The sequence below is a fragment of the Pan paniscus genome, chromosome 10 (assembly GCF_029289425.2).
Source record: "Pan paniscus chromosome 10, NHGRI_mPanPan1-v2.0_pri, whole genome shotgun sequence".
In the NCBI taxonomy this organism is placed as follows: domain Eukaryota; kingdom Metazoa; phylum Chordata; class Mammalia; order Primates; family Hominidae; genus Pan; species Pan paniscus.
Genome location: NC_073259.2, coordinates 104,040,821 through 104,068,557, shown reverse-complemented (window position 1 = coordinate 104,068,557; position 27,737 = coordinate 104,040,821). Strand labels below are relative to the sequence as shown.

The following is a 27,737-nucleotide window of genomic DNA, read 5'->3' as shown; positions in this document are numbered from 1 at the left end:
AGGCCGGAGTACAGTGGTATAATCATAACTCATTGCAGCATTGACTGCCTAGGCTTAAGCAATCCTTCCAAGAGATGGCTGTTTTTTGTGATGACTAAGGGGATGGGTGTTATTCCAAGTGTAGACATAAGTTTAGGGATGCAAAGGAATCTCAGAGTGCTTAAGAAAGAGTGGTCCAGTGAGCGACTAGGGACCAGCTTCCTAGGATAGTAAGTGAGGATGCTGGTGGGAAGTGGAGGGATGAAGAGACTGACTGGAGGTCAGGTCCAAGACTGGCAGTGACTAAAGTAAAAGGGCAGCTGGAAGGTTGTGGTCAGAAGGTGGAATATTGGAATTTCAGATTTCTTAAGTGTGTCAAATTCGGGTTGTGACAAATTCCAGGGTGATTTCTTAAGTGTGTCAAATTCAGGTCATGACAAATTCCAGGGTGCAGTCATGGTGTGAGTATCTGAAGAGCAAGTTTCAATAAGGCTCAAGGAAGGGTACGCTTCCTGGGAAGCTGTCAGCAGATGAGAGGGACTCTGGGTATGAGTATAGGTGTTTTTCTTGAGCAACCATGTCTCTCTTCCCAACAGAAGTCTGATTTAGTGGAAACAGACTTTTCAGGATTTTTCTAGTGCAATAATCAAATCTCTAAAAATTGGCTTACGATGAAAGTGCTGCTTAGTCAAAATAGCATCTGCATATCTTCGATGCCGTAATCATGCTATCCAGAGTTCCTTAATACAAATGGTAATAAGGCGGGTGCAGGGAGCAGTTATCTGTGGTGAAGAAGCTTAATTGGGTGAGGGATATCCATGTGCCAAGATGAAAGAGCATTTATGGAACTTTATAGCTTTATGATTCATACAGAACATTTATAAAGCATTATAGTTACATGGAGTATTGGTGTCCAGATACTAGTAATCACAGACACTTCTATAATATTTCCACTATGCCAGGTGCTGTGTTGAGGGCTTTACATATATGAACTGACTTCATCCTGCCAATAGCCCTTTGACGTATATACTATCATCATTACCGTTATCTTCATTTTACAGATGAGGCAACTGAGGCCCAGAGAAGTCAAATCACTTGCCCACAAGTCATACACTTAGCAAATGGCAGAGCCAGGATTTGATCACAGGTAAATCCTGCACATACTGGAGGGAGGCAGTTAGCCCCTAGGCCTTCTGATAAGGAAATACACGGTAATACTCACCTAATCAAGGCTAATAAGTAGTAGAGCTGGACTCTCATCCACGGCTGTCTGAGCCCCTAATCTCCAAGTCAGGGTGGTTCATTTGCCCAGATGACGACCTTTAGTTGTGAAAATGATCTCTGGCCTTTGCAGTCTTCCCTGGTGGAAAGAAAGCTTCAGAAAACCTTACTGGTGACAGGAAGTAGTTGCTCAATACATGTTTGTGGAATAAACAAATGAGTGACGATTGCCACACTCCCAGTGTCACAGTTGGCCCGCAGGACACATTTTACAGTTGAGTAATCTCAGATAAAGACAGGAACATGGTGTTTATAAGCTGCCCTTAATGGCAGAGAACACAGACAGAAACGAGGGAAGAGAGAGAAATTGGGGACCCTGAAGAAAGGGGGCCAGCAGCAGGTAGGTGCCATCAGGGACAAGAACAGCACCTCCCAGGGTGGGAGACCCCAGGCCTTTCTGGCAGCAGGTCTGGATGGAAAGTGGACAGGAGGCTCACCCGTCTGCATCCCCTGCTCCTGCCCCTGCTCGGCTACAAAAACCAAAGGGACAGCGGGTACCTCAATAAATATTTGTCCAATGCATGAATGAGTAAAGATGAAGGAGGGGGAGTGGTTTGAAAGTCTATTCTCATCCTTCCAGCTGACCACATACCGGTAGCCACTCCTGCATAACGCTCTCCCCTCCTGTGACCAGCTGAGGACCTCAGGCTGCAGCGGAGCCATGCCCAGATACACGGTGCACGTACGTGGGGAATGGCTGGCAGTGCCCTGCCAGGACGCGCAGCTCACTGTGGGCTGGCTGGGCCGGGAGGCCGTGAGGCGCTATATCAAGAATAAGCCCGACAATGGTGGCTTCACCTCCGTGGATGACGCGCAATTCCTTGTGCGCCGGTGCAAGGGCCTGGGCCTGCTGGACAACGAGGACCGGCTCGAGGTGGCCCTAGAGGACAACGAGTTCGTGGAAGTGGGTGAGTGGCTGCAGGAGAGGGCCGCGAACCGGTGCGGTTTGGCCGGGCTTAGTCTTTGCAGCATTGAACCCCCACCTCAGGGAAAATGATGAGCAGAGGTCAGGCTTGCCGAGGCTGGCCCTGTGCAGGCACATGCCACGCCTCTGGGGATCTTAAGTCCTCACACAACCCTGTGAGATGGGTAGGATTCTCCTCCACCTCTGATGGAGGAGAAATCAGAGAGGAGGTAACTTACCCAGACTCCAGCAGCTAGTAAGTAACAAAGACTAGACTGGTACTCAAGGCTGCAGGTCTGAATCCCTTTGCAGTGACTGAATCATTTTGAGGTTATTTTGCCTTTCGAAAGAATCCACCCCCACCCCCAGACTGGAGGCCGGCAGCATAGCATCAGTTCAGATTTTGAAGAAAATAAAGCTGGGAATGGGGATGGAAGTGGAATTCTGTCTTGAACTTTCATCTAAACCCCTGGTCTCTGCCCTGACACCTACCTTTCTGCTTTTTGCTCTCCTCCTACATAAAGATGCTAAGACCACATGAAACCATCTGAAGTAGTTTTAAAGCAGCCATTTCTATAGAATTCATGGGCCAATGATGGGCCCTTCCTTGGTTTAACAGGGGGAACATGGCTGTACAATGTGATCTGTAACGAGTCTCCTGTGCATTGTTTTAGTTATAGAGGGTGATGCCATGTCTCCTGACTTCATTCCATCTCAACCAGAAGGAGTTTATCTGTATCCTTTCCCACAGGCTCTTTGGTCTGCTCTGGGGGTGGCTCCTGCAGATGGTGGGGCTGGGGGTTTTTCCACACCACCCTATGTGTTCCTTTACCTGGATACAGATACAGCAAGTACCGGGAGCCTGAAAAGGTAAGCTTCAAACCACTTTCTTTTTCTTCAGAAAATTAAGGCCCCTTATTTAAGAGGGAGGAAAGCCAGGAAAACTTCTGAGTAAACACTGTCAATTAGAACAGGGCTGGCTGGGAGCACTGACTCATGTCTGTAGTCCCAGCACTTTGGGTGGCCGAGGTGGGCAGTTCACTTGAGGTCATCAGTTTGAAACCAGCCTGGCCAACATGGTGAAACCCCATCTCTACTAAAAGTACAAAAATTAGCCAGGTATGGTGGCGTGCACCTGTAATCCCAGCTACTCAGGAGCCTGAGGCACGAGAATTGCTTGAACCCAGGAGGCAGAGGTTGCAGTGAGCCATGATTGTACCACTGCACTCCAGCCTGGGCTGGAGACTCTGTCTCAAAACAAACAAACAAACAACAAACAAACAAACCACAGGGCTTTATCCAGCTCTGTAGTGGGGAAAGGGGGCTTGGAAAGGCATTATGCTTTTGCACCAATAAGCCTCCTCTTATGCAAGCTGCATTTTTATTTAGCATATTCATGTTTCACGCAATGATCAGATCTCTGAAATGTCAGTTTGGTTCTGTTGGAGGTGTCCCTACTCTGGTTAGAATAATCAAGCTGTTCAGACTCACTGAGATCCCCTTCTTTTGTGTAGTACATCGAGTTAGATGGAGACCGTCTGACCACGGAGGATCTGGTCAACTTGGGAAAGGGACGCTACAAAATAAAGGTATGGGGAGGAAGGGAAAGATGTCCTCTGGCCATTTTTGTTGCCTGTGGAAGTCTTTAACATGCTCAGTTCTGATCAACATTTTCCTAGCTCACCCCAACTGCTGAGAAGAGGGTGCAGAAATCCAGGGAGGTCATAGATAGCATCATAAAAGAGAAAACAGGTATCTTTTTATCTTTATGTTATAAATATTTTTATAAACAAACAAAAATCCCTGCATTTAATTGCATAATGTCTCTTTTTATCCTAGTTGTTTACGGTATTACTACAGGTTTCGGGAAATTTGCCAGAACTGTAATTCCTATCAATAAGCTACAGTAAGTTTAAAACACACATATGTTCACGTTCCACCTACCCTCATCTTTGAAATATTTTTCAACAAGGGAAATAATTCACATTTGCCCCAATTTACAGATCAGAGGATGAGGCTTGGGTTACCTTGCATGTGAGTTGGTATTGAAAACCCAGGCTGGCTGGTTTCTCCCATTGCCTTCCTTCTGTCCCTCCAAGGATTTGACCATGATTCCCTTTATTTTCCCAGCTGAGGGAAAAATTTTCTCACTGCAATGTATCTAAGAGGGTTTTTACCTTTCTGTTGCAGGGAGCTTCAGGTCAACTTAGTACGCTCACATTCTTCAGGTAAGTCAAAACGTTGGGTGCCTCCTGGATCTTGTGTGATTAGATGAATAAAGCACAGCACAGTGTGAGTTATCCAGTTATTGTCACAAAAAGCTAGTTTCTCAAAACAGCATTTCAAGAACTAGGTGCCGAGGTGAGAAGGGATGCAGAAAGAATCAGCTGAGCCTCAGAAAAAGAAATGGGCCAGGTGGAGGGATGGGGTTGGTATGAGAACACATGTCCCATGCCGTGGAGACAGTGTTGCATTCAGGGAAGGAAATAAAGCCTGGAACTCAGAGAATGAGTTAGGATGGGCATAGTGAGACGGGAAAGACTGTCACCAATCAGCACCCATCAGATGATAAAGAAGTTGTGCTAAGGACTCTGGATGCTATTCTAAAGGTGAGTGGGAGGTCAGGGGTTCACTGAAGCTTCCCAAAAAGGGGAATTGAGAAGGCAAAACTGGGATCTTAACCTTTGTCAGGAAGATGGGGCTCGGACAAGTCAGACAGGCAGGAGGGAGAGTAGTCCAACTACCTGAGCCGAGAGGAGAAGGTAATAGCAGACTGGGCTACATATGGGAAAGATTGGAGGGAGGGAGGGAGGGAGGGCGGTTGTCAGGAGACAGAAAGGAGTTTGCTTTTCTTGGAGAAAACATCAATTCTGTTTTGCAGGTGTTGGGAAACCACTAAGTCCTGAGAGGTGTCGGATGCTCTTGGCTTTAAGGATCAATGTCTTAGCCAAAGGATACAGTGGCATTTCCCTGGAGACCCTCAAACAAGTCATAGAAATGTTTAATGGTAATGCAATGGCTCCCTAGACAGAACCTCTGTGGAGGCTGGACATGTACCACAGGGTAGAATTGATTGGCCAGATGCTGAGGAATCACCTAAGATAAGAAGACATGAAATAATTGAAATGAGTGGGAAATGCCTTTGGCAAAAAGAAGGATAGTTAGATGGGGGAAGAGGAGAAAGTCCATCAGAGATGCTTACTCCTGTGAATTTTAACTTATTCTGCAAGACCCTTTCCCTAACATTTGTCATCTTCAAGACTAGAACAGGACTCTTAAGTCTGCCCTTACATTCAAGTCTGCCTAGAAGAACCTTGGATTAAGTGGTACACGAATATGGTTAGAAAAATTGCATAATGATATCAATGTCCATCCCAAAGGCCAATTCAGTAGTTCTGGTTGGTGCCTGGGAATCTGAAATCGTAATGCCCCTCCAGGTGATGGCCAGACTTGTACACTAAAATCCAACTTCTTGCAAGGGTAGAACAAAATGAGTTAATGACTCCCTTGTAATCAAGAAGCCATGTAGTGGCAGGATATGAGGGAACTCAACTCTGGAGCTTTCTTCTTGGATAGGAAAATTCTAATGTGGAAACCAGATTTGCAGTGGTTGGAGGTATTGTCCCTTCTCACAGGTAAGGACAAGCCTTCTAGGTCAGTGGAGACTCAGAACTCTTTGAGGGGAAGGAGAGGGAGGAGAAGCAGTGCTGAGGCAGTCACAAACAGCAAAACACATTCTTGAGTTTCCATGTTATGGACGCAAGTGGCACGTAAATAGGATATGCCAATGAGTGGAGAGCAATTTGAATGAGCAGTCTATTGTATATAGGACTGTGCTGAACAGACTAGTAGTGATTCCAACACCTATTTTTACTCCTACCTTGGTCTGCCATGCTATATAGCCCTAAAATCCCAGACAGTAGCACTCCAACCTTAAACCCACCTGTACTTTATGGGTGAGTCTAAGGCACCTCTGAGAATTCCCCAGCATGAACTATGAGCCAGAAGCTGGTCTGTGGATGGCACTGCCATACCCGACTGACATTATTTAACAGTTGGAAAAAATGCTGCTGTCAGGAATCTGATTTTATTTCAGAAAAATGAAGCCTCTTTTTTGGTAACTTTTTGGGAATTTCTTAGAAAATGGCACGTGTTCATTGATAAGCGGCAGTGGAGTGTAGACTGGGTGACTGGCAAAATGAAAAGACTCAGTTGCCTATGACTTCTCTTCCCCTGGGAACCTTGTTAATGCTTTGGTGCACCACTTCCTTCTGGAACATTTTATATTACTTTTCCAATGTTTCCAAACATTTTCCAATAGCTGTGAATGGCTAAACTTGGTCAAATGAATGTCCTTTAATTTCATATTTAGATAATTTCTAACTATTTTTCCTATAATAAACAATGAACTGTAAAACAAAAACAAAAAAAAAACAGCTAGTTCCTGATCACGTCTTTAAGTTATATTGCTAAAATTTCTACAAGTGGAAGTACTAGGTTGAATTAGAGCACGCAGATTTTGAGGGCTTTGTATCCAGAAGTGTCCTCCTTCCTTCTTCTTATTTATTTAGGAGACAGGATCCTGCTTTGTCACCCAGGCTGGAGTGCAGTGGCACGATCTCGGCTCACTGCAACCTCCACCTCACGGGTTCAAGGGATTCTCCCATCTCAGCCTTCCCAGTAGTTGGGACTACAGGCATGCGCCACCATACTTGGCTAATTTTTGTATGTTTTGCACAGACAGGGTTTCACTGTGTTGCCCAGGCTGGTCTTGAACTCCTGGGCTCAAGTGATATGCCCGCCTTGGCCTCCCAAAGTGCTGGGATTACAGGCTTGAGCCACTGCGCCCGGCCTTTCTTTCCTTCTTGCTGACTTTCCCTCCAACCTTCCTTTCCTCCCTCTCTCCTCTTTACCTTCCTCTCTTCTTCCTCTCCACCCCCACTCCTCTTTTTCTTTCTATAACAATTCATCCAGGTCCCTTACATATTAGCTGGGTTTGAAGAATTGTCTTTCCCCAGGTATCTATGCCATAAAGTGATAGATATTGGAGGCAGGGTGTTTGGGAGGGCGGTGGGGGCACTCACTGGCAAAGCAAGGAGAGTCAGAATGCAGTACTCTTGAACTAATTGCTGCCTACTTCTCTCCCAGCCTCCTGCCTGCCCTATGTTCCAGAGAAAGGAACCGTTGGTGCCAGTGGAGACCTTGCCCCACTCTCTCATCTTGCTCTTGGGCTAATTGGAGAAGGGAAGATGTGGTCTCCAAAGAGTGGCTGGGCTGATGCTAAATATGTAAGACTCGTAGCAGCTTCTATCTGCAGCAATTGCCCTAGGTTGGACACCAACTGTGCTTCCATGCTTCGTATCACCTAATCCTTACAACAGCCCAGTGAGGGAGCCTCTACTATCCTTACTTTATAGATGAGACAACGAAAGCTTAGAAGTCAGACTAGGCAAGACTGTTGTTAGCTTCCATACTCGGCTGTCAGCCTTCTGGGTTTGGTAATCACCTTGGTGAAAAGGCATAACTGCTACTGTTAATCCCAATTATTTATCCTGCACCTACAACATTTCCAGTGCCTAGCAGGGAGGTCACACACTGTCACAATTTTAATTACGAGCTGGTCTCACAGGTGCAGTGGTATGGCTCATAGCACTTACTATATGGCTTCTGGAAAGCAGGTTTCATTTTTCCCTAAGCTCTTACCCTAGTGGCTAATCAAAAAAGCCTGTTTTTGATAAAGCTTTGGTGTTTTCTTCATCTGTGTCTGAATTTCATTACGGCAGCATAAAGCATCATTTAATGTAACATCCCTGATGAACTGCTGGGAGCTTCCCTGATAGTAAGTGAAAGGGGTAGAGGGCCCCAGAAGAGGAAACAGCTAAGGAAATAGATAATCCTTTTGGGGATGCAGCTTCTAGATCATCTGTCTTCCATGCAGGCTTGTCTTTGATTATTTCACTATGGACAGCGTTTTCCTCCGACCACCCTCATACAGCAATCACCCTGACCTTTCTAAACAGCAAATTCAAGCATGTTCTGGTGAAAACTTGTAATGCTTCCCATTGTCCTCAGGATAAAGGCTAAACTGAAAGTGGCTTTCAAGGGTCTTGTTTGTCACGTTAGCCCCTAATCCCTTCTATGTGTGGTTCTGCATTGCAGAAACTGGAGGTTGCTTGCAGCAGGAATGTGCTGGGCAGAGGGTCTGGTACAAATACGTTCTTCTCTCTCCTATTTCTGCTTCTGAAACATCTTCTAGGGATCTTTTGAAGCCAGAAGTTCAAGACCAGCCTGGGCAAGAAAGCGAGGCTCCGCCTCTACATAAAATAATTAAAAAATTATCCTGGCACAGTAGCATGTGCCTGTAGTCCCAGCTACTCAGGAGGCTGAGGATCACTTGAGCCCAGGAGTTCAAGGCTGCAGTGAGCTAGGATTGCACCACTGTGCTCGCTCTAGCCTGGGTGACAGAGACAGGTGTCTAAAAAATAAAAAGAAAAATAGAAAAGCCCTCTAAGAAGCTTCCGTCTCCGCTGCTCCACTTCCTACCCCTCGAGTTCCTTGTGACCCTCCTGTATGCTCTCCTAGCAAATGATTGTTTTCCACTGCACCCCACCCACTTCCCACATCCTCAAGCACTGAATGTACTATTACTCAGATTGCCCTGAGCTTGTCTGTCTTCATTTTGCCTACTCCTAGACCGACCCCAACACCCAGAACAGAATCTAGCCTCTAGCTGATACTTGAATCTAACTGTGAAATTGACATAGTAAATGGGACCAGCTCTGTCCTTCTCTTACCTTAACTTCCCCTTCCTTCTTTCCTAGAGAGACCTTAACTTAATGACTCTCTACTTCTTTTATTTCAAGGGAAGATTGTTCTGCCCATTGCCCCCTCGGGATTCTGTCTCCATCTAGTAGAGGGAATTTTATAATCCCCTCTTCACTGGTGCTCACACATGTGCCACAAAAGCCCTGCTCTGAGGTTTTGCCAGTATTTAAATGAAGCATTAATGAGGTTAGAGGACTTTTTAGGTCAAGCTCTGGAGGCAAGGGAGTGTGAACTGGGAGGAGTCCAGCCTGAGCACAACACAGATGCATGTATGTGTGTCAGATGCCTGCATGTCAGGAGGCAGCGGTAAAAAAGGTGAACCGCTAAGGTGGAAACTGAACACGAAGGACGTAGAAACCAAAATTTAGGGTTGATTCTATAGACAATGGAGCCCCTGATTTCAGTACAAAAATTAATTGAAAGATAAGTCTGCTTTCACGACTAAAGAACAGAACTAGAGAATAGACCAGAGAACATGAATACAGCCAGTTCCTGTAGGTCTCATTTCTTATAAGATGGACTTTTGGGCATAAAGAGCTATTATTGGATTCCATATGATATTGGAAATAGGCCAGTATTTCATTTGATACCCATTTTCATATTTTTAATCATTCTATAGGTGCTAGAAGCCCATGGATTGAAACCAGTTATTTTAAAACCAAAAGAGGTAAGGAAATTCAAGAAAAATATGTTCATAGTGCATGAGTTTTTATTTATGCAGTATTTTCAGTTTTAATCTCAGCCTCAATCATTCCTTAAATGCAACTTGCATGTTTGCTTAAAGTTCATCCCTGAAGAAGGGGCAACTCCGTAAGAATTTAAAAGATTCTTTATGCCAGGCATGGTGGCAGATGCCTGTAATCCTAGCACTTTGGGAAGCCGAGACAGGTGGATTGCCTGAGCTCAGGAGTTTGAGACCAGCCTGGGCAACATGGCGAAACCCATCTCTACCCGCCCCCCCGCAAAAAAAGACAAAAATTAGCCAGGCGTGGTGGTGCACACTTGTAATCCCAGCTACCCTGGAGGCTAAGGTGGGAGGATCACTTGAGCCCTGGAGGTCAAGGCTGCAGGGAGCCATGATCGCACCACTGCACACCAGCCTGAGCAACACAGTAAGACCCTGTCTCAAAAAAGAAAAAAGATTCTTCATGCCACAATGCATAGGGGGTCTCTTAGGAACTTAAAACTTCAAATCGAGTTCTGTTAGGATCTCTGAGAGATAGATGTTCTCAGCCCAAATTCCTTAGAATGCGCTAAGAGTCTTGGACCAGAATTGGGTTTTTTTTGGATGTCTCGTCTATAACAGTAAGAATTTAAAGAAGAAATGCAACCTAATGCACTAAAGATTTTATGTGCAGTCTACACTCCAGAGCTGCATTGCTGCTTTGGGAATGGGGATACTTAATGAGTGTTTCATTTGCCAGATTTGTGCTTACGAGTTCACATATGATAGCACTTATTCTTCAAGGGCTTAAATAAACATTACTGGCCCGCACTTTAGAAAACATAAACATAATTCAGCTGACTGGCTAATTTTTCTCTTATGAAAGCAAAAGATACAAAATCCACGGGTATGTAGGTTCATTACAATAATCACAGTAGGAAACTTTGCTCTCTCCCCCGACAGGGCCTGGCACTCATCAATGGGACGCAGATGATCACATCCCTGGGCTGTGAAGCTGTAGAGCGAGCCAGTGCTATTGCACGGCAGGCTGACATTGTGGCAGCCCTGACCCTTGAGGTGCTGAAGGGCACCACCAAAGCCTTTGACACTGGTCAGCAGGGTTCTTCCTTTTGGTTGTTATTCATTCAACCAGAGGTGGTGGGGCGGGGTGGCTGAGATCTTTAGACACAGAAGTGGTGGGGGCAGGTAGTAGGGAAGGAGAAAACCCAAGTTCCTGTGGCGTACCCAGTGTGCTGCCTCTTCATCTAGGCTATGGCACAACTGATCTTTGAAAGAACCGCAATTTACAGATACACACAGCCCGGAAGTTGAGTGACTTGCCTGAGAGCACCCGGGGATCTGGGTGTGTCAAGCTCTGTGCTGTCTTAGGAATCTTTTTACAGGACTTAGGAGTCCTGTAAAAAGGAGTAGGATTAGAGTTGGTCCCGACTAGAAAATTGGGAAAGAAAAACTGTCGAATTGGTAGCTTATTTAGAAAGTAGTGAATTTTGACGACCCCCCAACTATAATATGAAAAAGGGCAGAACATTGTCTAAAAGTGAATGAGTTAAATTAGGCCACTGTAGGGCTCCCTCCTGTTATTAGCCCTGTTCCTTTAAGGTAGGCCCAGTGTCTTGAGTGGAATTCCCAGTGGTCTCAACATATAGTTTGCTCTCAGATATTTAAAGTAGAAGGAGTCAAGTCAATAAGGAAAATCGTGCTTTCGGAGTTAAGTTTCTAATTCTGAGTGGTGGCTAAGGACCCCTGGGACTTTTGAGGGCTGTGTCAGCACCATAGATGGTCCTGAACCATTGATGGTCATTTATTCTAATATCAGAATTACTCGACCTGGCATGGTGGCTCATGCCTGTAATCCCAGCACTTTGGGAGACCAAGGTAGGAGGATCGCTAGAGCCCAGGAGTTTGAAACCAGCCTGGGGAACGTAGTGAGACCCCCATCTTTAAAAAAAAAAAAATAAATGGAATTATTCAGACTTTTTCTCCTTCATCCATTCTAGACATTCATGCTCTTCGACCTCACCGTGGGCAAATTGAAGTTGCTTTTCGGTTTCGGTCACTCTTGGACTCAGATCACCACCCATCAGAAATAGCAGGTCTGACCATGTTTATGGGAGTGACCTATTTGGTTATGTGTTTTGTGAAAAGAATTGGTAACATGATCCCTGTCTCATCCCCTCCACCTCTTCCACAGAGAGTCACAGGTTCTGTGATCACGTCCAGGATGCATACACCTTGCGCTGCTGTCCACAGGTAAAAGTAAAGAAAAAAAAAAGTCAATAAAAAATGCCAATAAAGTTTTTCTTTCCCCAGGTTCAGGATGAAAAATTTTAAAATAGGAAAGTGTTAGAAAAACATGTAATGGTCAACTATAGTCCCAATTTCTTACTGTCTCTATGAAAAGTTATGTATATTTTACCTTTATGTGTGCAATTGTTGTAAAGTTTCTATTCTATATGGTGAACTATTTGTTTTCTTTTGATTGCTCAACCTACTTTCAGAGGACAACCTCTTTTTTTTTTTTTTTTTTTGAGACAGACAACCAACAGATAACCTCTTTGATTTGGAGACAGTCTCACTCTGTCACCCTGGCTGGAGTACAGTGGCATGATCTCTGTTCACTACAATCTTCACCTCCCAGGTTCAAACAATTCTCCTGCCTCAACCTCCTGAGTAGCTGGGATTACAGGCATGTGCCACCATGCCTAATTTTTGTATTTTTAGTAGAGATGGGGGTCTCACCATGTTGGCCAAGCTGGTCTCGAACCCCTGACCTCAAATGATCCACCTGCCTTAGCCTCCCAAAGTGCTGGGATTACAGGCGTGAGGACCGTCCCCGGCCCAGACAACCTCTTATGTTGATTCAGTGCCCTAACTTTTAAAAATTCTTAGTAATAAAATCATAACCAGTTAGTAGAGTTGTACTGTTTCTCCCTGTTAAGATGAAACTGTAACCAGATAGTCAGAGGTGTTTACAGGAAAGTCTTAATTATATCATTTTGAAACTCAAGTGCATAGTAATGGTTATACCTTACTTGCATTTTATGGGCAATATAAATTATTTTAAATGAATTTGTGATGCTTAACTTTAAATTAAAAATGCAGATGACCTGGGTTGGCATTAGGCATCTGTATTGCAGATGTATAATTTACATATGACAATTAGAGAGCCAGGCATTGCAATAAACCATATTTTGGTCTGTGCCAAATTTCAGTCTATGGTGTAATAGAGAGTCCTCCCTAGAATAAATACCCTCATTTCCCTTTACTCAGCAAGTTTTCTTTTCTAGCTAGCTTATTAAGCAATTGATCAAAACACCTATGGGTAAGAATTGCCAAATTAGATCTACAGGAAGATTAAGTCCTGATGTAAGACTTCCCTGATATTTTAATAACAATAGCAGATTCTATGTGACAGGCACCATTATCACTGTCTCTCATTTATTAATTCATTTAATCTTCCCAACTATAAGATACTCTTTCTCCCATTTTGCAATGGGGAAACTGAGGCACAGAATTAAGTATCTTGCCCACGATCACACAGACAGATAATTACTTCCTTGACTTCTGGGAGAAACCAGAGCCAGGTGCTGCTTTATAGCATTGTGGCTATTTCTGGGGTTTGTACAGGGTAGCTGCCTTATGTGTGAGCATCTTCTAATGTGATACCTCCATGCTTAATGAACTTTACTGCCTTGGATAATAGCTACCATTTGAGTAATCTCTGCGAGTCACATCTAAGAATTTGTTTGCATTATTTTATGTACTTCTCAAAAGCCATAAGTGCTATTGTCTGTTTTCTAAGTCTTCCTCTCTTTTAACTATAAACCTAAGGAACTTGCCCAAGTCCTACCACTAACCTGGGAATGAATCTGCCTGTGTCTAGAGTTGGCATTCTTCCTCCCACACCATACTGCTTTGTATAGATTGATCTAATGTGAATATATATGATAATGAATTTATTCTAATTTGTTTCAGTGAAAACCCAAAAGAATTATAACAAAATTATCTTCAGTTCAAAAGGAACATAGTATAATTTCCATGGTTATAACTTTAAAATAAGATCTTCTATATTCTTTATAACTTTAAGATAAGATCTTCTATATTCTTTTAAGAATATTGGTACTCTTCAGGTAATCAAATGGGTCATATACCTTATTTTGATTGTATTTTAGGTCCATGGTGTGGTGAATGATACAATAGCATTTGTGAAGAACATCATTACCACAGAACTGAACAGCGCAACAGATAATCCTGTATCTTTTGATTGTATACTAACCTGCAATTATAGAATTGCAGCTGGTAATTTTAGGATCTACTGAAACAATCATTTTGTGTAGCTTCTCAGTTCCATTGCTCCATTTTACAGAGTAAATGAATCAGTACCTGAGGCTCAGAGGTTAACTGACTGTCTCCAGGTCAGAGCTGGTAAGTGGCAGAGGTGACCTGTGAACTTACTCTCAGGTTCCAAGTCTAACATGCTGTACTTTCAAAATGGACCCATTCAAGATTTAAGAAGATATTTCCAGCATCGGCTGACATGTTTCCTGAAGACACTGGCCCTAAAACCCCCTGCCAAGGTTGTTGGTGGAAGGGTGAAGACGTGGGTCACAAATGTGATTGCAGAAATGCTGAACAATTTATGCAGGCCTCTCTGCTTTGAGTGAGAGCAGTTTGCGTTATGCAGAGGTCAGCCTTTTAACACTTACCAAAGTATTGATTAAAGAGTTATGGCTTCCTCATCCTGAGGTTTTTGGCATTTTTTTTTTGTTTATTTTTAGACAGAGTCTCACTCTGTCTCCTAGGCTGGAGTGCAGTGGTGCCATCTCGGCTCTCTGCAACCTCCGCCTCACGGGTTCAAGTGATTCTCCTGCCTCAGCCTCCTAAGTAGCTGGAATTACAGGCATGTGCCAGCAGGCCCGGCTAATATATGTATTTTTAGTAGAGACAGGGTTTTGCTGTGTTGGCCAGGCTGGTCTCAAACTCCTGACCTCAAGTGATCCACCTGCCTCGGCCTCCCAAAGTGCCGGGATTACAGGTGTGAGTGACTACACCTGGCCCCCATCATGAGTTTTTATTTGTCATGCGCACTTTGCTCAAATTAGTGCTTTTGCGTTTGTTCAAAGAAATAGTAAAACTGATTCCATTTCTCAAGGATGGAGGTCCTCTCTTAATGGTGTGGCTTATCTCAGAGCCATCTGGTTTTTCTATGGAATGTTCCATGATGGCTCAGTTCCCCAGATGTTGAGGTGATCAGTCAGGAGTCACACTGGCACAGTTTTCATGGAGATAGCACTGCCTCTGAAGATAATCAAACGCCTTTGGAATCTATTTTTCCTATTCCACATCTGCCTCAGTTCTGAATCCCAGAGAAAGTGCTGAAAAAGCAGCCCCAAAAGCAGGTCACAGGCTGAGTTAGCAGATGGTTATGTGATAGCTCCGTAAGGTTTCCCATGAGATGGCTTTTGTATGTATGTGTTTTTTGACAAGCTTACTTCAGAATGTGTGTTTTATGTTCTCTCACATTGTTTTACACTGAAGTCAAACCCACACTAAATAAGCCTCAGGAATTGTGGGTCTCTCCATTCACCTCAATACCACCCCATCCCCCAGATGGAATAGTAGTTTTTATGAACTCTATGTAGTCTTATCTCACGTACCAGTCTTTTCACTGTAGGGAAGAGGTATCTATTCTACATTTACATCATTGCTTTTAAAGGGTATCTCATAGTTTTTAGAAATTACCATTCAATTACTGAATATGGGGCAGGGGATAATTAATTCCTCACTAAATTCTTCTGCTACCACTTGCCTCAGCAAGAATTTCAGCCAAAAGTCTTTTATTTTTTTCAATTAAAGATTGCTAATTATTGATAAATTTCCAATAGGCTAGTATTTGGGAGTTCTCTTGCAATACTGCTGTTACCTGAAAGAATATGTGTCTCAATTTTCTATTGCAGATATGGAGCCCCATCACACATGCTGGATATTATGGGAGTTAAATTCTAATTGTTCTAATCTAATAGCCAACAAACAAATTTGGAACAACTAGAGGACAATAAAAACATGTCTAAGTTCTAAATTGATGCAGAATTCCATTGCTATAGGGATTCAGAGAATGGAGAGGAGGCCAAGGCCAAGGAGCTAGACCCAATGGGCTCACAGTTACACATGCAGAACAGAGTAATCCACACTTGAGTAGGTTAATGTAACACATACATCTCTAACTCTTTCAAAGTTAGAACCTTTCTTGCACACAGCGAGTTCTCAGTTAATAGGTAATGAATATTCTTGAGCCCAAGAGGCAAAGATTAGCTCTTTAGAACCAGGAAGAAGGATCTGCTACTGCCTTTTTCTGGGTGCTTGCTGGTTTAAGTAAAGTGCATGATGGAATAGAATTATCTGAGGCTGGGTTTGGTGGCTCACACCTGTAATCCCAGCACTTTGGGAGGCCAAGGTGGGCTGATCACTTGAGGCCAAGAGTCCAAGACCAGCCTGCCAACATGGCAAAACCCTGTCTCTACTAAAAATACAAAATTTAACTGGGTGTGATGGTGCATGCCTGTAATCCCAGCTACTCAGGAGGCTGAGGCACAAGAAATCACTTGAACCCGGGAGGCAGAGGTTGCAGTGAGCCGAGATGGTGCCACTGCACTCCAGCCTGGGTGACAGAATGATACCGAAAATAAAAAAAGAATTACCTGAGAGTAATAATATTCAGCAAATTTAAACTTGCCACCTACTTAAAATAGATTCATGAGGACATATTGGCCACCATCTGCTGTTGAACGCTGACACCAGATTACTGAGTAAAGAATTTGAAAATTTTCTCAATATCGATTGTTCCAGACATTTTGGTAGTTGCTCATCAGCAGAGTTTCCCATTCAACAGATTCTTCTATGGAACACAAGTTTGCAGTGCTCATTGAAGAAACAGAAGTTGCTTTCAAACAGATGTGTTGGTCTCTGTTTTTAGTTTCAGGCTATAAACGTTTTGAGGGCAGGTACTAACCACCAGGTTAGTAAAGTTATGGTGCTTGAGAATCTAATCTCAAGAGAAAACATCATTTCAAGGTTCATGTTTTTTCAGCCTCCAAATTGGGTGTACATGATCCACCTTTAAGGCTTTTTGTTTTTTGCTTTTGTGCCCCTTTATGTCTCTTGCAGGAACACTTGTCTCTTTCCCTCCACCCCACATTTGTACACCGACTGCCACCTCCACGTTAAAAAAGAAGGCAGGAAGGGGTTGTACTTGAAGTGACCAGCAAATGTTATCTTCAAGCCTTAACCTCTTTTGAAAGATGGTCTTTGCCAATAGGGGAGAGACAATTTCTGGAGGAAACTTCCATGGTGAATACCCAGCCAAAGTAAGCTTTTTAGAACTGCTCTTGACCCAGAAGGCACATTTCAATATAGGCTGACTAAATGGAGACCCTCTTTCAGGCCCTAGACTACTTGGCCATTGGCATCCATGAACTTGCTGCAATCAGTGAGAGGAGAATCGAGCGGCTCTGCAATCCCTCCCTCAGTGAGCTGCCTGCCTTCCTGGTGGCTGAAGGTGGTCTGAACTCTGGGTTCATGATAGCTCACTGCACGGCAGCAGCCCTTGGTAAGGACACTGCCCCTTTCCCAGAACACACGCCCGTCCATCTAAGGGTCTTTCCATTTCACCTAGAAGTATCAAATGTGGTCTGTGAGCGAGATCTAACTTTTCACCACTTTTATCTGCATCCTAGTTCTCTCAGTGCAAAGGTAACAGGTTAACTCTAATATTTTTCAGAAAAAAATAGTTTAAAAACTTCGATACTGTTATACTGAAATATAATAATACAATAACAAGGCTGTAATGGACAATTTCTCTGTGGAAAGCAATTTGACATTGCATATGAACTTCATCTCTATAGCTTTTTTCCAAATCTCCATTTGAAGACTATTGGAAAAAGACTAAGATGGTTATAGTTAATGGTGAAACTTGAACCAACCTATAATTAAACTTTAAACTTTTAAACCTATAATTAAACTTTGGATTCATTTCACTAGATGCAACAACCACTAAAAACATAAAGATGTTATTGCAACATTAAAAAAATGCTTATAAGAATCAGGATACCCTCTGTGAAGATTGAGCTTCAATATAGTTTATTTCTGACTCAAGATTGTAAGAGACAGATTAACACATCAGAACAGTGCCTGGCACTAAGTAAGTGCTAAGGGCCTCATTTATGTTCATTCACTTAATTGCACAATTGTCACCTGAGGTAAGTGCTATTATTGTTATCTATAGATGAATATCTGAAGATCTGAGAGTTAAGTGACTTGCCCAATATTGCACAGCTAGCAAGATGTAAAGCAGAATTCAAACCCTGAATTTTGGCATGCAAAAATGTGCTTTTACTTCAATTAATGAGGATCTCATTTTAATCAATACTTAATCCTAAAATAGGGTTGTCAAATTTAACAAAAACACAGGATGACTAGTTAAATTTGAATTATTTGGGACATACTTGTACTACAAAAATTATTTTTTTAATCTAAAATCAAAATTTAACTGGGCATCCTTTACTTTATCTAACAACCCTACCCTAAAAGGCAGGATAGCATGAGTTATTACATGCGTAGATGCTAGATCAGAAGCCCAGCTCTGCCATTTACTAGCTCTGTGAGCCTCTTTATCCTGTTGATCCTCGATTTACACCTGCATAAAATGGAGATAAGTTTACCTAAGGGGGTTGTTTGGAGGATTAAATGAATTGATGTATATAAAGCCTGGCACATCATAAGCACTAAAAAAATACTAGTTGCTATTAATATTATTCCCAACCAACACAAATAACCAACTAAGAGCCACTGAATTCACCTCCTCTGACCAGTATCTTCTATTTGCTTACTTGCTTATTAATAAAATACCCCTTTAACAGGTAGAAATTTCTCACAATAACGTAGTAGTGGGGGAGTAGTCATTGATTTCTAGAGAACAGGATGGACATTGGGAAGCCTCATTTGAATATGTTTTAGTTTCCCAAGCTGCCTATTGAGGTTGTTTGGCTTGCTTTCATTGTAGTAAAATTAGTGTTTTTCTTTTTTTGGCACTTGTAAGTTATCTTTCTGAACAAGCCTTACCACAGGTTACTTATCTGTATAGTCCACAGTTTAGGGTCCAAGGACTTGGGACTTACAGCGCTGAAACCTGGAAAGTCCTTGGCCAACCAACATGACCTTGACAAAGTAGCATGACCCTAGTTTAAAGCGAGATCATCTTAGGATACGATCCCATACAGCATAGAAAACAACTGAAGCTTCACCCATGACCACTCTTAAAGCCAAAGATAGAGGAGAAGAGACTTTGAGTCTGACCTTTCCTGACTTCTAAGCTAGGGTGAGGGAACTTCATAACCTAAGTTTTTGCTACTTATAGTGTAGTCCTCAGACCAACAATATGGCCATCACCTGAGAGCTCATTAGAACAGCAGAATTTCACGCCCCACCCAAAGCTCAGTATCTTTGTTATAACAAGGTCCCTGAGTGATTCATGTGCACTGGAAAGCTTGAGAGTCCCATGTCTTGGTCCTCCCTAGAATTCCCCCACCTCCCAGATATTTCTGGCAGTCATCGAGCCCCTGTTTACATCCATTTATATCATCCTTGAACACTCTGAAGTGTTAAATCTTCTTGCCCAAGATTTATGGGTCCAGCCTCAGTCCCCAAATGCCACACCGGAATTCTGGTGACACAACCAAATTGACCTCAAGTACCTGAAAATGGCCATCATGTCTCTTTCTCCCCTAGTCTCCCTGGCATGCTATATGCTTCCCAGGTTGTCATCTTGGCCTTGTTATATTAGAATTCCCAGCTCTCCCATCTCCGTCTTACCTCAGAACTCACTATTGCTTTAGAGTCCTCACTTGGGGAAAAAAATGACCTGCTTCCTTTTCCCAAAGCAGCTTTCTACCATCAGGTGCTTGGATAATGTCCAAGATCTTCTGGAGAGTGTATCCCATGCTGTGGAGCACTCTGTGGAAGCCACGGGTCCTTTAGACAGCTCATCCTATGAGGAGCACTTCTTAACTGGCACTGGTCTCTTGCAGTTTCTGAGAACAAGGCTCTGTGCCATCCCTCGTCTGTTGACTCCCTCTCCACCAGCGCAGCCACGGAGGACCACGTCTCCATGGGAGGATGGGCAGCAAGGAAAGCCCTCAGGGTCATCGAGCATGTGGAGCAAGGTAATGCTGATGAGTTCAGGGTGGTGGGCCTGCCTGATAGACCACTGTGCCCGTGGTTCTCAAGTGGGATCGCCCACCAGCAACATCAGCATCACCTGGAAACTTGTTAGGAAGGCAGACTCTCAGGCCTCCTTGCAGGATGGCTAATTCAGAAACTCCAGGAGGAGAGCGGAGCAATCTGTGTTTAACGAACCCTCCGGGTGATTCTGATCTTCACTAAAGATTAAGAACCAAGGAACCATGCAGAACTAAGCTGGTCCTTTGGCTGGCTTTTTTTTCTCTCTTTTTTTTTTTTTTTTTTTTTTTTTTTGAGGCAGGATCTCTATCTGCCACCCAGGCTGGAGTGCAGTGTTGCAACCATAGCTCACTGCAGCCTTGAACTCCCGGGCTCAAGTGATCCTCCTTCCTTAGTCTCCTAAGTAACTGACATCTCAGGCAAGCACCACCACACCTGGGTAATTTTTAAATTTTTTTGTATAGATGGGGTCTTGCTGTGTTGCCTTGGCTGGTCTTAAACTCTTGGCCTCAAGCAATCCTCCCACCTCACCCCCAAAGTGTTTTTTTTCTAATGAGACTTTTAAAACATATTCAAAGTGGAGAGAAGAGTACCGTGAACTCTCACACCCCACCTTGATTCAACAGCACATTCAATTTATGAAGTACACTATGAACTCTAGTGAGTGCAGACAGGTCACAATGGGAGAGGATGAAGTTGTGGAATTCACTGTGGACCTGGAAGCAATTTCTCATCTTCTAGTCCAGTATCCCCACCCCACAATTCATATGGAATTGGAAACCACGAGATGTAAAGCATCTTGATGAAATGCATAAAATTATTTAATAGAACTGGGGCTCAAGATGACGATCAGCTCTTCTTTCTGACTTCCTTCCCTACCCACATGACCCAAACTTGGCCAACAAACCTTTGTTAGAGGATGTGAATGGGGGACATGGCAGATTTTGCTAGTGCAGATGAATGGGCAGCTTCCTGGGTAGGTGTGCAAGTCTGGTCATTATTCAGGTAAATGTCTCAATTCTCCCCTTCTCAGCATTAAAGATATAGTCAAGGGGTTAGAAAACAGGTTAAAATGGCAACTAAATACCAAAGCAACTTCATTCTACCAATAGACAGAGAACAAACCATCTGTTAGTTGGGTGGTGATGGGTGTCAACTTTGGGAAATCCACATTCCTTAAGCATGAAGTCAGACTTGCATAAGCTACCCTCTTGGAATTTCTTGTTTCAGTGCTGGCCATCGAGCTCCTTGCAGCCTGCCAGGGCATAGAGTTTCTACGTCCCCTGAAAACAACCACTCCGCTGGAGAAGGTCTATGACCTGGTGCGCTCTGTTGTAAGGTAAGATCAAACAGGTCTCTGAAAATTACATCAGTTCAGCACTGTGAACCCTGGCAGCGTTTAATGTTTGGCTGATGGGCGGATGTGCTCTCCCTGTAGGCCCTGGATAAAAGATCGCTTCATGGCCCCGGACATCGAGGCAGCCCACAGGCTGCTCCTGGAGCAGAAGGCAAGCTGGCTCCTTGGCTTGTTTCTTAATTTTTAATTGTTACAGGAAAGCAAAGTCGGGGATGGAGAAACATTGCCTTATTCTATTGTTTTCTGGCCACTCCTTGGGAATGAGCAAAAAGGTATTTGAGCAACAACTTGCAGCACCACTAAGAAGCCATATAATAAACACTAAGTGCACCAGGGTGCAGCCAATGGTTGAATATCTAAGGATTAGAAACAGAAATGATTTTAAATGGAGTTTTGGGACAATATTCATGGGGAAAAAAATAAGATGTCAGGTTCATTGATGCCTCCCCACCCCTGCAAGATGTCCTCTTTGATTTAAAAGTGCGTTCCCTTCTGGGTGATGCTATCACAACTACCACCACTGGGTGCAATGGCTGTGTAGACCTGGAGAGAAAACCAAGGCCCGGGTGTTTACTTCAGAAGACTTTCGGTCTGTCTTGTGCTCTGGTGAGATACGGGTTTTTCTTTCTTGCATATTTCCACTGGTTACATTGACCATATACTCAGTTGCCAGGTACAGATGCCCAGCATGCTGGCTTATCTTTTAAATATCGTTTTTGAAGTGCTTTAAACCTTTTGAATAACTTGTGGGTGTTATGTTCCCTAGAATCGCTTGATTTCCTTAAAACAGTTGCTCTGCTCTGGGGCAGTGATTTTTCCCTGTGATTTTCACACCCATTATTTCTAAGCATGTCCTGCACTCTGGATGGGGAAGCTGCTTGTCTGCTGCCAACTTTGGTGCTAGGAGGGAGGTATACGAGATGTTAGCCTTTAAGAGTATTCATTTTCTAAGGTCATAAAAAATAATAGGGAAGGCTCTTTGGCTGTCAGTGGCAATCAGTTAAAAAGCATATATAAACCAAAAACAGGGCCTTAATTTCATTCAATTTTTAAAAAAAATTTTTTTAGAGATGCAGGTCTTGCTATGTTGCCAAGGCTGGACTCAAACTCCTGGGCTCAAGTGATCCTCCCACTTTGGCCTCTTGAGTAGCTGGGACTACAGGCACATGCCACCATGACCGTCCAGGGCCTTACTTTGAGATGATGTTATGCTTAAAAAAAAAAAAAAAGAAAGAAAGAAAAAAGAGGTTGGTGGGTGGGAGGCAAAAACTAACCAAGGATCTGAGGCAGTGCCTCTCCAACGTTAAAGTGGCTATGAATCTGCTGGGCATCTTGTTAAAATGCAGATGTGGATTCAGTAGGTCTGGGTGAAGGCCAAGATTCTGACTTGTCCCAGGTGATGCTGATACTGCAGGGGCACAGGCCACGCTTTGGGTAGCAGGGTCAAAGGAACAGAGCACCTGTTGCATGGAAATAAGGCAATAGGGAATACAATTCACTGCCTTTTACCATTTAAGGCTTGCTTTAGAAAACACACAGGTCCAGGCCATGTGTGGTGGCTCACGCCTGTAATCCCAGCACTTTGGGAAGCTGCGGTGGGTGGATCACTTGAGGCCAGAAATTCGAGACAGCCTGGCCAACATGGTGAAACCCCGTCTCTGCTAAAAATACAAAAATTAGCTGGGCCTGGTGGCATGCACCTGTAATCCCAGCTACTCAGGAGGCTGAGGCACAAGAATTGCTTGAACCTGGGAGGTGGAGGTTGCAGTGAGCTGAGATCATGCTACTGCACTCCAGCCTGGGCGACAGAGTGAGACTCTGTCTCACAAAAAAGAAAAAAAAACAAAAAAACAAGAAAAAACCACATAGGTACTGTTAAGACCCTGGAGCAACTATCCTTCACTCTGTCCACACTGAATTCTCTGGGTTTTGTTATTTGCTTGCTTGTTTTGCTTTGGAAAAGTATGCAGCTTAAAATCTTTATGATGACTTTAGAAAGTTTTGGACTTTGTATATTTACAGTCTTTAATGCAACCAAAGACTAATTGACACAGGTCATGTGTCAAATGGCTTAAAATAAAAGCAAGCAAACAGCAGCTGTGTCCAGTCATGTATAGAGTATGTTTTGACTTCGGATGAAGTTGATGTTTAATAGCATGTGGAAACAATGTCGTCAATATTTCAACTTTGCTTTGTCCTTGCTTTTCAGGTTTGGGAAGTAGCTGCTCCATACATTGAAAAATACAGAATGGAGCATATTCCAGAATCAAGACCTCTTTCTCCAACAGCCTTTTCACTGCAATTTCTGCACAAGAAATCCACCAAAATCCCGGAGTCTGAGGACCTTTAATGGGTTTTGTCATGAAGTAGCAGATCAGAGGGCAGTCAGTTTAGCACAAAGCAATACTAGGCTGAAGGAGAGACCTGAGAACTTTCCTAGGTAGATCAATCCATTGTATAATTCAGTTCTTCTAAAGCCCACGTTGGTTAGGCTGATGGCAGTATTATAGTTGCTAAATTCAGCACTGTGTTCCTGTTGTCGTGGTTCAAGACCCACCAGGTATTTTCAGATTATAAAACTTTTCTTTCTTTCTTAACAGTTTCAACAGGCCACTCACTCTTAAGGGTGAGAAGAATAACCACAATTGTATGTGCCTGTTTTTTACTCTTAGCATTAGATGAATTCAAATTTGGAAACAGATTGATAGCAATTTTTTCTAAAAACATCAGACTTTTGTTAACCTTTTTTTTTTTTTTTTTAATTTGCTTCAACAAGCTCTCCACCAGTTGACTTTCTTTGGCTAATTTTACTTTGCATGATATGCCTTAATATGCCTTCATAAATAACCATTTTAAGTCATAATTTGTCCTTAAGCTGCTTTTTTCTTCTATTAATTGGATCATAGTAAAGAGTAGTCAATAGGGTCTTCAGCTATTAATTGTAGAGGTGATTAAAACCAACAAGGAGTTTCATGTGCAAAGGAGATAAGGAATGAATATAAAGATTGCTATTTGGGTGGCTCTTATTAAACTGTGTATTTTGTACTTATCACTACACGTATCCCCCAAATGCTTACATGGGAGTTTGAGGTTAGTATTTTCACTTCCTAGGTGTTAGTACTCTATTCACATTCTTATTGTAACCTTCCTCATTTCACAGATAAGGAATCTTTGGGGATTAACCAACCTCCTTTCTGTAATGGTAATCATTAAAATGAGTCCTATTGATAAAGGTCAGATGGAGCCCTAGAATGTATTACTGCATCTATTTTTTTCCCCAAGAAGATAAAGGACCTTCAGGGATGGCTTAAGTGTATCTGTCCAGATGAAGGATGGGTCACATGACCTCTTGGCTTCCCAAGTCTAAGCTCTGTGACTTTGCACCAGTGTGTGCATATATGTGCAAGGCTCTTCAAGTGGTCTGAAACCGTGGCTCTAAAAACCACAGCTGGTGGAGAGGAGGACAGACACACTTGCCACCTTGCCTACCTAATTGCCGTCTAAAATGGGCCGAACAGTGGATTTCACAATAGAGTTTTCACCCTTTAGATTTACAACCTGTCAGGTGGAAACTGAAGTGAAAACTGCTGCCCACAGCAATTCAGGGAGCAAAAAATGTGCTGAGGAGACTGTTTACTTAAAGGTTGTTCTTGGTGCTATTCTTTGTCAAAATGTGAACACACACAAATGAGGTTTGTGCATTGTCATCCGTGGGCTGCCATTGAGCCAGTAACCCCCAGCGGTCTGATGGTGCTCTTCGCTCCAGTTTGGGGAATGCTGGATTCTTACGGCCCCTGCAGCCCTCCAGGTCAAAATGACACTTTGTCACTGAGTTTTCTACACAGCTCTATTAGTAACTGACAGCACACGCCTTCAAGTGCACTTCAAGGGAAACATGGAATAAACTAAGTCTCAATTGCCTTATGGTGTCGCTTTATTCTTAGGTATTTATAACAAAGTTAAGCGCCTCTAACAGCAGTTAATCAAGCTTCTGAAGGATTCAGTTGACAGATGTCAACCGTTTTAAGAACAATATGCTTGACTCAGTACACTCTTTTTCCCATTGGCTAGCAACAAAAGAGTTGGAGGCATCAGGATTTCCTCCCCAGCCCCGCAGGCTCACATGGTCTTTGTCACAAGTTGTCTCAGGGCAGCTGGAGGAGGCAAACCCTAAAGAACAAGGGCTTTTCAAGTCCCTGTTGTGCCACGTTCGCTAATGTCCTGTTGGCTAAAGCGAGTCACGTTCCAGGCCCAGAGTCAATTTGGGAGGGTAACACTCAAGGGCATGGGCATGTGATTTGACGTGATCCATGGGCCTGTATCTGACAATCTACCACATGCATAAAATCCCATCACAGGCTGGGTGCAGTGGCTCATGCCTGTAATCCCAGCACTTTGGGAGGCCAAGGTGAGTGGATCACGAGGTCAGGATTTCAAAACCACCCTGGCCCAGATGGTGAAACCCTGTCTCTACTAAAATTACAAAAATTAGCCAGGCACCGTGGCAGGTGCCTGTAATCCCAGCTACTCGGGAGGCTGAAGCAGGAGAATTGCTTGATCCTGGGTGGCAGAGGTTGCAGTGAGCCAAGATCGTGCCACTGCACTCCAGCCTGGGTGACAGAGTGAGACTCCATCTCAAAAAAAAAAAAAAGAAAGAAAGAAAGAAAGAAAGAAAAGAAAAGAAAAAGAAAAAAAAGTCATCACAACCGGCAAAATTCAAAAGCAGATACATTTCATACTGCTTTAAACCTGTGTCTGATTTTTGGGTCTGGTCACTGGATTGCTTTTTATTAAACTTTATGGTTCTCTTTACGGTTCATTTTGCTTTTTTTTTTTTTTTTTTTGAGATGGAGTCTCGGCTCTGTCACCCAGGCTGTAGTGCAATAATGCTACCTTAGCTCACTGCAAACCTCTGCCTCTTGCGTTCAAGCAATTCTCCTGCCTCAGCCTACCGAGTAGCTGGAATTACGGGTATGTGCCATCACACCCGGCTAATTTTTGTATTTTTAGTAGAGATGGGGTTTCGCCATGTTGGTCAGGCTGGTCTCGAACTCCTGACCTCCAGGGATCCACACATCTTGGCCTCCCAAAGTGCTGGGATAACAGGCGTGAGCCACCGCTCCCAACTCATTTTGCCTTTTTGCTTACTTTTGTTGAGAGTATTAATTTATTAAATGTAAACATTGTAAATGTAAATGTAAATGTAAATGTAAAAAATAGTTGGAGAACATTAGTTTCAGCCCAGAGGGTAGACTTCATTAGTCTAACATACAAAAGACAGTTAAATTACAATGCTACAAAGGCTATCATAGAGATGTGGGAATGTGGGGAAGGGCGTCCACCTCCAGTTTCCCATGTAAGGAAGAGAAGGAAAGCATTCTGGGCAGAGGGAACCGTATTGCATGGCCCTGAGCAGCTCACTGTCCCCTAAGGAACAGTGTGAAGATTGGTGTGATTAGGGCTTAGAACTCAAGAGCTGCTCAGACCTTAATGTGCATGTGAATCACCCGGGGCTTATTAGCATGCAGATTCGGACTCAGCAGGTCTGGGTCCAGCCAGAGGTTCTGCATTCCTAGCAAACTCCGTGAGTTGCACGGGCTTGCAGCACGCTGGCCTGGGAGGACTAGGGCAGTTTGGGTAGATGTCTTTTTCTGTCTTCTTTCAAAAAAGGCATGAATGCTATTTGTTTAAAGTGAGTGCCTCCTAGATGAAAAATCAGATGTGCTTCTCTTCCTTGTTCCTTCAATAGAAGAATCTAATCTTGTGTTGCTTGAGTTCCAGGGAAGACTCGACCTAACATTCCGTTTTGGCTTTTATGTGTATCTCCTGCGCCCCAAATGTTCACAGTGCCTAGGTGACTGGTCACAGGGGAGCCATCACACACAGCAACTGTGTGCCCCCTACACTGTCTCAAGACTTCTTAAACAATCGCATGAGGTTCAGAGCTCCAGAGACCCCATTGTGATTGTGTCTGGAATTGGTGGGTTCTTGGTCTCACTGACTTCAAGAATGAAGCCGCGGACCCTCGCGCTGAGTGTTACAGCTCTTAAGGTGGTGCGTCTGGAGTTGTTCGTTCCTCTCGGTGGGCTCGTGGTCTTGCTGAGCTCAGGAGTGAAGCTGCAGATCTTCGTGGTGAGTGTTACAGCTCATAAAAGCAGTGTGGACCCAACGAGTGAGCAGTAGCAAGATTTATTGCAAAGAGCGAAAGAACAAAGCTTCCACAGTGTGGAAGGGGACCCGAGCGGGTTGCCAATGCTGGCTCGGGCAGCCTGCTTTTATTCTCTTATCTGGCCCCACCCACATCCTGCTGATTGGTAGAGCCGAGTGGCCTGTTTTGTCAGGGCGCTGATTGGTGCGTTTACAATCCCTGAGCTAGATACAAAGGTTCTCCACATCCCCATCAGATTAGTTAGATACAGAGTTTCCACACCCAGGTTCTCCAAGGCCCCACCAGAGCAGCTAGATACAGAGTG

General features: G+C 43.6%; 1 protein-coding gene across 2 annotated transcripts; it reads left to right on the top strand.

Moving 5' to 3' along the window:
- The first annotated feature begins 1,487 nt into the window (after positions 1 to 1,487).
- HAL (histidine ammonia-lyase) lies at positions 1,488 to 25,185 on the top strand. Of its 2 annotated transcripts, XM_008960326.4 has the most exons (21): positions 1,488 to 1,754; positions 1,841 to 2,168; positions 2,839 to 2,899; positions 3,007 to 3,034; positions 3,679 to 3,753; positions 3,844 to 3,916; positions 4,004 to 4,070; positions 4,355 to 4,392; positions 5,046 to 5,171; positions 7,313 to 7,452; positions 9,609 to 9,656; positions 10,617 to 10,764; positions 11,672 to 11,767; positions 11,866 to 11,924; positions 13,847 to 13,927; positions 16,973 to 17,038; positions 17,115 to 17,280; positions 19,757 to 19,891; positions 21,138 to 21,246; positions 21,346 to 21,415; positions 23,474 to 25,185. In XM_008960326.4, the coding sequence occupies exons 2-21, from the start codon at positions 1,922 to 1,924 to the stop codon at positions 23,612 to 23,614; spliced, it is 1,974 nt and encodes a 657-aa protein (XP_008958574.1). In that variant the 5' UTR covers positions 1,488 to 1,754; positions 1,841 to 1,921; the 3' UTR covers positions 23,615 to 25,185. The 2 variants fall into 2 exon arrangements, with proteins under 2 accessions (XP_008958574.1, XP_057155490.1); XM_057299507.1 differs by lacking the exon at positions 21,346 to 21,415.
- Positions 25,186 to 27,737: the final 2,552 nt, after the last annotated feature.